Below are 12,072 nucleotides of genomic sequence, written 5' to 3' on the forward strand. Positions count from 1 at the left end.
TAAGAAATAATGTAAAAATGATCAATCCGTTCTCGTGTAAAAGAAAACTCCTTTTGATATTATACCTACATTAATGGGGTTGTAAAATAATTTAAACACTGTTTAAACACATATTACTATTATTATTTATTTAATGCTTGAAACCAAGCATGGCTTGTTTAAACACATAAATAAAAAATGAGATTTCTTGATGGATTTGTAGATTTAAATTCTCCTTAATGCTAAAATACAAAAAGAAACAAATGATATTCTATTCAATGAAACCTGACATTCTGGTGTTTTGTACTTGTATGATCAGTCAGTTAATAATACATCAACTTCGAATGTAATTGATTATTAATTTAATTTTTCCTCCGAGATAATTATTTTAAAATGACGCAAAATTTACACAAAAAATTTATGTCGTATACCGAGCAAACTTTGTCACGTCCAAACAGGCTCGAACTTTGATCGATTGAATTCGAACTCTCTATAAGTACTTCGAAGATTAGTAAAAAAAAAGTATTTTGAATGTTAGCAATTTTTAGTGGCGCACAACATACATACACACATAGTGGGCTGGATCGAGAAATTTCGTGACATAATTGAACGAACAAAATGAACCTTGTAAGGGTGTAAAACCTGATGGGAATATAATTAGATTGAAAGTTCTTCCGCATGATAGACGATCAACATGTAAAATTTAATCTCGACTGAATTAATTGATTGCTAGGTGATTCGAATCGAGCGAACATGACAGATTACTGGAATCGCGGAGTGTTTATAGAGAAATGGGAAAAAGGAGAAGGTAAACAAACGGTCGGACAAAAAGTATGGAACTCTGAGAGAATGGAACGAGTACTGGACAGCGTGGAATATGTAAATGCCCACACATAGAATATTAAAAACATTTAACAGAAGCACGTCGTGAGACAATAAAATGAATCAAGGATTGTTACAACTTCAGCAGTCGATTTATCACGGCCAAATGCGACTTTGTCTCACAATTATCTCAGGTTATACATACAATGAGAATAAAATCTTTTATCGAGGGAGACTGATTTTCAGAATTGAATCACAAATTCTCTAATTTTTAGAAAACAGGAATTCGAATTGAACCAATTAGAAGGGTAAAACTGTAATAGGTTGTTGTAGTTGATAATTGACGACATTACTTTAAAGTAGTTCATATTTTCAAAATAAAAACAGTATTAGTACATTTTATACAATTTTCATTTTAAAATCACAATCGAATATTATTTTAACGAAAGAGAACAAATTTACGGGGACGTATGTCGAAGACTTGCGTCACACAGATAAAATCTACCGCACGGGCCTGAATGTAGGAGAGTGTGACAAAAGGTCTCTTAAGTAATTAGACGGGAGATCAGCGGAATATCCGAAACGCCGAAGGTAACAGCGGAGGTATTGATTTTCAGGCTTCGTTTAAATCGAGTCGGACAAGCGTGATGAACAAATGCTGATTTCGAATGTGGGATGAAGCCGTTTGATCTTCGCTAGCTCCCTTCCGCCTTGTTACGAGCCCCCGCGATGAATACGACAGCAGCGAGCAGGTAAAACGGGCTTATCAATTAAGCGCCGTGTCCGTTCTGATAGACGCTGAGGTCTCTTAATAATTTTGCAATGTAATAACGAGAAACGCGTAGACGACGGATGTGCGCGGACCGATCCAACGGGGACCTTAATTAAGTCGGTGTAATTACTGCGCAGTAGCAATCGTTGCAGATCCCGAATAAGTAAGCGACAATCGATGCAGCTACAGCTGACACAATAACTCGGGGATGAGCCAAATAATTTGATACAAGTCGGGGTGGAAAGACATTCGGTTCTTATTAAAACGCCTTTGGAAAATCGGATTTATCACGTAAATGCAACTTTTAGTATTTTTTCTACAATTCCGATCAATCGCAATTTTTAAAAAAAATTTCTTTTCCCATCCTGTAGTGAACTAATTGCTCTAGCTTCCCCAAAAGATTCAAATCGTATAGTGCTATATTAAAAAAGTTATCGTCTCTTTTAAAGCGTCCAAATATTAATTCTAAAATTAAAACTAATTGTTCCAATTTCTCGAAAAAATCCAAGTCCCGTGATCTGATATTAAAAGTGTTCCGTACCTATGGAAATCTAACTGAATTGAGTCACTTTGTATCAAGTTCTGAACTAAGGGAAGAACACGTGGACCGCAGAGGGTTAAAAGGGCAAGCCGCTCCCTTCACGATCGAATATTTTCGATTGCAGGTGTGGTTCAAGAACCGTCGCGCAAAATGGCGTAAACAGAAGCGGGAGGAACAGGAACATATGCGGAAGCTTCAACTGGAACAACGTCAGCGTACCGATGACAGCGTGCCGGTGTCCACTGTCAAGGTTACGGATCATATGCTACTGACTAGACAGCAGCAACAGCAACAACAACAACAACAACAACCGGAACAAGACACCGATAGTTCGGACCTGGAAGTGGCGTAATCGGAATAATAGGTGTTAAACTCTTTTTCACTGGTTGTACCGGAGGTCTGTTAGAAAACGGAAGGGGATGTTTCCACCCTTTTCACAGCAGACATGTAAATATATGGAATTATAGGGTGTAAATACGTTTGTACATATAGCTTACGTTCGATGTGTATAATAGACAGTGAAATAAATTATTGAAACAAAACCGCCATCTTCGGTTACTGCCTACGGCAGAATAATTATGGAGATGTTCAATATGTGAAGATTAAACAACGTGTACCGTGAATTATTGTTGTTTGAACAACAGGCTGTAATCTTGCACCTTTCCCGAGAGTCCTCTGTAGAGTTCTATGTTGATGAGTTATGTTGAACGAGGTTCTTTCGATAATTTACATTTCTTGTTGGTAATAATACTATACTCGAGACAAAAAATGGACATTTATTGTAACCACGCTTGTAGCTGCATTTTGTTCAGAGAAAAATTGATGTCACTTGATTCGAACGCCAGATGAACTCGTTATTCTTGCAAACTAAATTTATTTATTAAATGATATTTTTTTACTGCAATTTCTTAATCAGAAAATATGGCTACAATGAACATAGGTTTTGCGCTTCAAATTCTTTTTGAAAGAAAATTTAACAAATAAGTGCAGAGTACAAGTTTTCGTATTGCAGAGCAAGTTAACCCTTAGCACTCGAGCACTAAAAATTGCTGTAGCATTATTGAAAAACTATTATTTACATTATCAAATATGTCGGTATCTAATCAATTACTAAACATTTAAGTACTGTACGAGGTATTACATCGAAGAAAAGTTTGATCGAAGAAATGTTTGAAGTTTGATCGAAGAGATGTTGAATTTTTTAGTGAAAATAGCTGCGAGTGTGCGAAGGGTTGAAAAAGCCGAAGCGATTTAAGAGTTTCCCGACGAGCCGACGTGTGCGCTAATCACCGGTAAGAAATCATTTCTTGCGAGAACTTCCGGCAAATATTTGTCGGAAAAAGTCCCCCTCGATTCGGAGCACCCGGTACACCGAATGTAATCTCGTTACAGAATGGATCAGTGATTAAAATCCCTCGGCAGACTGGCGTCGCGTCGTAGTGGCTGAAACTTAGTTCTACGTGCCTCGACGATTATATTATTAGTATTGTGCGATAGGGGTGAAAGAGCACCTGGCTGAGTAGCTGTATAACTCATGGACACCGCAAGTTCGCCGAGTTCCGGGGAGCAAGTTCTGGTAAGTACATAAATCCCGAGGGCGAAGCTAGGAACTAAGACGGTCGGTTCTCTTGCGGTGCAAGTTTAATAGGTTCTCCACGCCGCCGTTGCTGCACTGAGACCTAAAGACGATCGACTTAAACGCGGCTTCTTTTATTTCCGCCGCGGGAGAGCTTTTTTCTTTCAATTATTCAAAGTCACTAACTTCCGCCGCTTTCCCCGACAACTGTTTGCTTCGCCGAAACGGACTCGGCCCTCTTCCTCAGCTTCTTCCGCTAGCCAGCGATTCTCGCCAACTCGTCTTTACCTAACTTTTCACTTAACCCCCATCCGCCCCAATAAGTTATCTGTAGATCGCGGATCTTTTTATGCATTTGTAGCAAAATTGAGTAGATGAAATGAAAAATTGTTGGAAAATTTAAAACATTCAGGATGTCCTGAAAAATTGCTCCCACTTTACGTGACCATAACTCCGTCAGAAATTGCCGTATCGATATCGTTAAACAATGGTTTGAAAGCCTGAAACCTCTGGTTTCAGATGCTCTGTTTCAAATTGTTGCTATTTTGGTTTTTTAGAAAGTTTAACCTTTAATTCTTTGGAGGAGTGTATGATTTCTCCGCTATTAAAATCATTAAGAGAAGAAATAATTGCAATCGATGCAGACAATTTCTATTTTGCGTAAAATTAAGATGGGAAATAAATTTATAAAGGAAATTAATTTATAAAGCAGAAAGATCCGCTGTCTAGTTATAAATGTTTTCCATAGAGAGACGCGTTTCACAACTTTTTTCTGGAACGTTTAATATACACATTCTTTGTGAAAGCGGAGTCTAATGCATTAAACGGAAGTTTTCCTGTATCACATACGTTCCCTTTGACTCTCGGTGTGCAAAGCTTAACTAACAAGTCACTTCGGTACCCAGAAAATCACAACAAAGTACTTTAACAAGAAGATCGTCATTTGCTTCTACGATCTTCTTGTTGGAACTTCTAGCTACAAATCCAGACGTTTCAATGAAAATTTAATAAAACGTATTTACAGCAGCAAAACCTGAACAATCATAGGTAGACTGGGAATTTTACAAAAACAAAAAAAAGGTCTCAATTACAAGAACCATGCACAAAGACTGCACAAGAATTAACTCAGTCAGCACCCTTGCAACACATCTTATCGATAGTTCTCGCAGTTTCCTGCCTCCTGCCCTTCCACTTCCTCATCTGCTTCTTCTTCTCTTCGTCGAAGGGACACTCGATCTTGGTAATCCTCGTGTCCCTCTTCTTTTCTGTCCTGCCGATGGGTAGTGTACTCGGTCCAACATCGATAACCTTGAGAATCTCGATAGGATTGAGCGCGAACTGACTGCACTCTGGTGAGCCAACGGTGAGCACGAGGATCGTGATGAATTTATAAAAGTACGTGGCTCTCAACAAATACACAGCGCCTTCTCCGTAAGTGAACAACGGTGGGCCAACAGAATTCACGTCGCAGACATAGTAAGCTCCGCAGAACTTGAAGATGCCAAGGCAAGAGCTCTCGCAGGTGAGAATGCCGAATTTGTACTTGAGGAACATCTGCTCGAGCGACTGCCAGAGGTACCTGTTAGAGATCACGGTTTTGGACGTGTATTAAGTTTTTCATATTGCACTATACGATTTGAACTTCTTCGGGAAAGCTAGAACAATTAGTTCACTACAGGATGGGAAAAGAAACTTTTTCGAAAAATTGCAATTGGTCGGAGAATTGTAGAGAAAATACTAAAAGTTCCATTTTACTCTGTGCGAATTAAACATATTCTGAAAATTTCGTCAAAATCAGTCGACGTTGCAATGAGTTACAAACGTTTAAAATTGCAGTTTTTCACGATTTTCGGCCTCTAATAAATCTGCGAACCCTTCTGCATCTTTCAATGCCTGTCGTTTCTTCACGCATCAACCGATTTCGATGAAACTTTGACAATGCATATAATCGACACAGATCTACAAAACATACTTATTATTATATTAATTACACGTGTGAAAAGGGCATCTCTAGTACCTGTTCGACTTGGAGTATAGTCTGCCGCAGATGGCTGGCAGGACGTTAGCCTCGAACATGGTCTCCCCAATAGTGAAATGGCTGGTCAGATACCTGTTCCAGCAGTTCACGTGGCTGTACTCGTTCTTGGTGGCCTTGAATTGCGCTTCCAGTTTGCTGTGCGTGTAGTACCGGTCACCGCACATCACGATCACGTCAAGAGTCTTCGAGCTCCAATACTCGGGTGCCATAATCCTGGTCATGCCAGCGCAGACCACGTAACAAGCGTACGTCTGCATCCCTCGATTCTCCCTGTCGAACATTCCATCCGTGATGTGCAGCTCTCCCCAAAGGGAGAACAACTTGTTGGACTCTTCGACAACGTATTGGTGCCAACGCATCTTTCCAGTGCCGGGCTCTTTGCTCTTCTTCTTCTGCGCGACCGGCGTGCACTTCGCCCAGCTGATCTTGTACAACTTCAGCCAAGTAGGCTTCTCAATCGCGTCCTTCAAGTCTCCCTCTTCCTGCTCGATCGTACAAGCGTCTCTCACATCCAGAGGATCGAAAGGACAATCGTCGATCGTCTTTCTCTCCACCAACCGTTGGGCTGGCTTCGGTGCCATCCTCTGCAACAACTTCAGGTTCTGAATTTGGCAACACAGGTGCGTCACGTGGTAGATTTCCACCGTGAAACACTTCTCTTCCCATTGCTCCTCGTCCTCCGGTTCAACTAGCGGAGGAGCGTCTTCTCCCAACAAGACCACTTCCGGTTTAGCCGTCTCTTCTTTGGTTGTCTGCATCGCCGATTTTGGGATTATGTATACGTATGCTCGCAGCATCAGTATCATCAGGTGCCTTCGTAAGGAATCCCTCGTGCAGAACTTCATGATGCAGGCGAAGCTGGTTTTGGAGAAACAATGTTTTGTAATGTGTTCTTGGCAAGATTGTAATTTATTTTCAGGTGAAATGAAACAGAATTGTTGTATTCAAGATATTGGCACCAGAAAGAAAGTGGCATTCACCTTTTTGCAAGTCACATTCAATCTTATGCAAATTAATTGCGCCTTTTTGTAAATCAGTTTTTTGTAAATCACCCATTAAGAATATTTAGAATTAACATTTTTTCCAACCTAGAATATATTTCCATTCTCTATGATTTATAAAAAGCCCTAGAATGTCAAATAAAATACCATCATATTTTAAATGAACAGTAGAATTTCAGGGAATAAAATATTTCTATTTCGATAGTCGATAGCAAAATAAAATGAAGTGACCAGTTCGTTCTACGATCTTGCTGGTGTTAATATTTTCAGAAATAATATTTGACCGCTACGAATACGAGAAAGACTAACTGAAAATAAATAGAATTCTCACTATTTCAAGAATCCCTCGAATGAAATACTATTTTTTAAATTTTTTCCAGCGAATAAAATGTTCAATCTTCAGAAGTACGATTTGAAATGTAATGGACTATTTACTATTTGAACTATTTGGTTGGAGGGAAAGTTCTGTGAACCTTAAGCTGAACCTAAATTGACAGGTTACTTGAAAGATGGCAGCAAGTTGTTGCAAATAATGGAGATTATATCATTGAATAACATTGAACATACATTTTTATAAATTGATTGAGATGTTCTCTCTTAAATACGACCGAACTTTTTTCTCTTCGACCTATTAATTAGACAAAATAAACATTTTGTACTTGATTTGCAACCAACTGGAGTGAAATAAAAATTTATAATAAACTACAATGTATGTACTCTAGAAAACGTACCCGTCGTCGTTCCAGTAACCGAAGTTGTCGCAACGATAGGGGTTGTACAGGTACCAGAAGAGGTTGTCGTTCCAGAAGGCGACGCAGAATCGCGTGGTGCGGAAGATGCAGTTACGGTAGCGGATCTTCAGTTTATCAAACCAATCCTCGATCTTCTTCACGCCTTTGTGCACCGGAGATCGTTGATCATCGGTGATCTTCTCCGCACCGAGTTCCGATTGAACGTTCATCAGCTCGTTCCGTTCTAGTTTCAATTTCCTCTTCAAGTTCGGCTCCTCGTAGTCGAACGTCACGCCGGTTATCACGGGTACGTCGTTCATTTCACGAATCAACTCCACCTCGATGCTGTACTTGTAATTGTACACGACGACGTCGTCCAGCCGCTGTTTCGGCTGCACGTTCAGCATGCCCATGTGCGTAAACAGCATCCACGCGTGCTCGTAGATGTAGTCGATGTTCGTGCACGTTGCGTATTTGTATCTTGTAATGATAAGTACGTGCTGGTAATGTTTAGTCACTTTTAAAATAATATTAAATTCTCTATAAAATTAATTCATGTAACCGTATATTATTCTCCCAATAACATTTTCATACAAAATTAATTTTCCCCAATTTTTCATCCTCAAAAAAGAATTCTCTATGTGAAATTTTTATGAATAATATTATTCCCCTCTAATATAATATTGAATCATATAAAATTCCATAATAATTTAATGTTATTACTAAATTTTCTCTAAAATTAATTCTCATAGTATAATTTAATGCTATTTTAAAATACTATTAAATTCTCTATAAAATTAATTCATGTAACCCTATATTATTCTGCCAATAACATTTTCATACAAAATTCAATTTCCCCAATTTTTCATCCTCAAAAAACATTTTTCAGTGCCAGAAAAATGTCCGAGAAAGAAGTGGAATTTTCAAAAATACCTCAACTGCGTTTTAGCCAAAAGGGCGACGATGGCCTGGTAGAAGCAAAACTTCCACGTTTTCCGTCGTTGACGCTTCAGCCCCAGTTCCGGCAAGTGCATACCCCTCAAGCCATGAATGCAACGATCGGCGTAGATCTTGGTGACCTTCCCTTTCGACGGTAACTCGAAAATGATGTAATCACCATCGACCAAACCCGGTTGTTCACCAGCAGCTCGATCGACCATCCATTCCTTGGCGAGTGAGGGACAAATAGGCGGAATCCTCGCGTGGCCTAACTCCTTGCGTTCGGAATAATCGTTGATAGGGTCGTCGTAAATATCATCTTCGTCATCCGGTTCACAAGGGAACAAATCTTTCCTCTCCTTTCGTTTCTGTCGACGACGTTCCTTCAGTTCGTTCACCAGATCTCGTGTAGTGCACGGCCACAATCCTGGCCACTTGCCGCTGTCCGTTTTCTTCACACCGGGAGCTATGTCCAAGTCTGATCTTGACTCGTGCACCTGCAAAAGGCAAGGTCTTCGATTGGTGGAATCGAGAAATTGTCTAACCCTCATCCGTACCTTCTGTCAATTTGACACAGTTTTCCTGAAATAAGTTATACCGTTCTGTTATTTGTGTAGGTAAATTTTCCCGAAACTTCGTGACTTTCATTTTTTTAATGCGAAACGTATAACCGAAAAAGCCAAAATGTAAATGTTAACTCATCAATTTGAATAAGAAAACATCGAAAAATAGCTGTTTACCTTATTATTTCATCAATCTTTTACCACTGTGTCAATTTTACACCGAGGGACTGATTCACTTCGTGAAATGAAGGACGGACGAAGGTTAAACTTTGCAAACCAGAAATTTTTCCCTTTTTCCTATGCAACGGGCCCCCGCGATTGAGAGGGCCCCAACATGATCAAGAACTAAGATAATGTAATTTTTCTGAAGTAATTAATGTATTAGCAAAAACAAAATCAGTGGTGTTTGTAATTTTTTTTACTTTACAAAACATTTAGGGCCCCAAATGTTTTCTTGCACCCAGGACCCTTTATAGAGAAGGCCGGCCCTGTATGTACTCCGGTAGATTTGGGCGAGAAAATGCCAGGATTCCAAGTTTCGATCCTAGGTGATCAATGTCTGATTACATAACTTTTGAACCACCAATATCCTAGGATGGAAACTTGGCTTTCCGGCATTTTCTCGCCCAAATCTACTGGATCACACAGGAGAAAGGCGAAAGTGTCTGGTTACCCAAGTTACAATGCAGCCGAAACTCGAATGGATCCTTGCGATTGGTTACGCAAGGAAAAGAGCAGGTTTTTCATGTTACTCGATCGAGAAACGTACGAACCGGCAAATTCGCTCGCATATTCTTCCAAATTCGGATCATTTTCGAGCGATCCATCTTATTCGGCAAGTCCTGCTTATCCTGGAACTGGAAAGCGTTAAGGGGCAAGCATTTGTGCGGTGTCGCTAAGTCGTCCTCCGATTGAACTCGGGGAAACTTTCCGAACGTCGCCGGTTTCCTCTGCTTAAATATGTCATCCTTCTCCAATTGTACTTGCTCGTCCAGGAACCTGAAGAGAACAACGAATTTCCCAGAAACCCTACACCCTTTCACCAAGAGATCTCCATTTTTCTCGCTGCAAACTTCTTTCGATTTTGTCATTTGTAGGTCAATTTTCCCGAAACTTGAATTGATTTTCAAGTTTCGGGAAAATTTACCTCCAAATAACAGAACAGTGTAAGTTAATTCGGAAAAACTGTAAGCAAGAAGCCAATGTTGACCAGCGGGAAGGTGACAAATTTTTGTATCCGCGCAAAATTAACAAAGATGTTAAAGAGTCTAGGATAAAAGGAACACTCTGTATTTCTGGTCACCCTAATCACACATCGTCAGCGCTTGCTCTTACGCGTTCATGAAGTTCTCCCAGTTAGGCCTGTTCTCGCATTTCCATCTCTTCTTCATGCATTTCTCCATCGAGAACGGTTTCCTCTTCTTCTTGCCACTTCTGGTCGTGTCTTCCGACTTCGTCTTTTCTTTCGTTGTATCTGTGACTTCTGGTGCATCGGTGTCAGCTGCATCGGTGTCAGGCGCATCGGTATCAGGCGCATCGGTGGTGGTATCACCGGCATCGGTCGTAGTTGCTTCCTCTTCCTCGTCGGCCATGTTTGCTCAGGCTGGTATATTTGACTCGATCGCATTTATCGTGAATTTGCCAAAATGATTGACATTTCCCGGTGAAATAACGGTCCGAAGCGGATCATTGCATCGCGCTAATGAAATTCTGTACTTTGCAATTTAACGAAAATTAGCCTAGTCGATAATATCGTTCGACTAGATCATCGCCGGCCGCGGAATACTTTCGTCACATCGTAAATACCACCCGTCGATGATTGCGATCGTAATTTCCAATTCGGGGACGTAACCCGATAACGGTAAGCCCCGCGTGCGTGACATTTGAATATTTCCGGAGCGATCTGAATTTTCCGTCAGGACACTACAATGATCTTTTTCCCGTTCGATGCAAATCATTTCGCTCAGTACTTCGATCAGAAATAAATACATACAAATGTCCCTAGTCGCGCTGCCATTGTTCACGCTACGTTCACGCTCTTCAAAATACACGGTGGACCGTGTATAAACGAGCCATGGTTCTTTCCGTTCAATCATGCCGCCGAATATTGCAAAAGTATTGCTCGGAAACGTAAAAGAAGGACTTTTGAGGCAAACAGCGCCCTAGATTGATCTTTTGTCTAGCGATTTTGACTACTAAAAAACCCCGTCTTTGCATTATCGAGAAATCAGAAGTGGAATCCCGGACCCTTGCAATCCTCGCGTACATATACGTGGTCTAGTGGTGTGCGAGTGTTCACGCGCGAGCGTCGTCTGCTGGAAAAGACTCCCTTAAAATTCTGTCTTTAATTAATTAATATATTAGCGAGTAAAGAATGGACATTCCAAGAAATTTTGTAATATTTTTTAGAGGAACGTTAACAAATTGTTGAAAGAAATACAACAAATGGGTACCCAGTTGACTACACAAGGGTTAATAAAAAAGAAAACTGGTTGTACCTTTATCGTATTTGTCAACGGTGCATGCTATTGCAGCGATCGCTTAGACCAGTCTTTCAGCTGCGATAAAATGTTCGGTGTCTTTTTCTCATTTTCTTTTGCGTGTCGTTGCGGTCACGTTCGCAATCGATCGAGTTTTACGTTCGAAACGCGTTTCAGAACGAGCGAACCTGACGTCGGAGCGGAACCGAGCACGGAAGCTGAACAAATGCGACTTCTCAAAGGGGCTGAAGAAAGATTTAAAGTGTTCCGTTCTGTGATTTTGTAATTATTTTCCCGCGAAGTAGACGAAACCATAAAACGTCAAGCAATCTCGGCGCGGGAAGCCACACGCCGACGCAAAATTTTCAAAGTGTTTATAAAATTACGCCGATACACCGAGGAAATAGCAAGAAACCTTAGCTCCACGGTAATGTTCGGCTCATTATTGGATTTAAGGGCATACTCTACAAAACGAGAATTCACAACTACATGTATATTTCCCGAACAAAATCAAGGAAACCCGAAATTACAAACAATTATAAACTACGACCGCTCACGGCACAAATGCTGACATTATTAATTTCCCTGCAGGTCGTTAATAACACTTTTCCAAACAACAATTGTCAATTT

General features: G+C 40.4%; 2 protein-coding genes across 2 annotated transcripts in view; one reads left to right on the forward strand and one right to left on the reverse strand.

The window, feature by feature from the left end:
* Gsc (goosecoid homeobox) overlaps positions 1-2,724 on the forward strand; it is a 23,360-nt gene extending 20,636 nt beyond the window's left edge. Inside the window, exon 3 of the mRNA XM_076440380.1 lies at positions 2,239-2,724. Coding sequence (XP_076296495.1) covers positions 2,239-2,466 — 228 coding nt within the window. The 3' untranslated portion in view covers positions 2,467-2,724. The remainder of the gene's footprint in view (positions 1-2,238) is intronic.
* Positions 2,725-4,588: 1,864 nt separating this feature from the next.
* On the reverse strand, positions 4,589-10,845 carry LOC143218508 (uncharacterized). Its single transcript, XM_076443730.1, has 6 exons — positions 10,298-10,845; positions 9,736-9,961; positions 8,394-8,896; positions 7,461-7,940; positions 5,708-6,586; positions 4,589-5,269 (listed from the first exon to the last, which is right to left on the reverse strand). The coding sequence occupies exons 1-6, from the start codon at positions 10,552-10,554 to the stop codon at positions 4,816-4,818; spliced, it is 2,799 nt and encodes a 932-aa protein (XP_076299845.1). The 5' UTR covers positions 10,555-10,845; the 3' UTR covers positions 4,589-4,815.
* Between the last annotated feature and the right edge of the window lie 1,227 nt (positions 10,846-12,072).

This window comes from Lasioglossum baleicum, chromosome 2 (genome assembly GCF_051020765.1).
Source record: "Lasioglossum baleicum chromosome 2, iyLasBale1, whole genome shotgun sequence".
NCBI classification, from domain to species: Eukaryota; Metazoa; Arthropoda; class Insecta; order Hymenoptera; family Halictidae; genus Lasioglossum; species Lasioglossum baleicum.

What these genes read in the sequence shown, in the direction of transcription:
- LOC143218508 (XM_076443730.1), bottom strand. Translation starts at nt 10,554, where the DNA reads ATGGCCGACGAGGAAGAGGAAGCAACTACGACCGATGCCGGTGATACC. An exon ending in TTGGCTAAAACGCAGTTGAG is followed by an intron (nt 7,941 to 8,393) that starts GTATTTTTGAAA and finishes TATCATTACAAG; the next exon opens with ATACAAATACGCAACGTGCA. An exon ending in GGTTACTGGAACGACGACGG is followed by an intron (nt 6,587 to 7,460) that starts GTACGTTTTCTA and finishes CTCCAAAACCAG; the next exon opens with CTTCGCCTGCATCATGAAGT.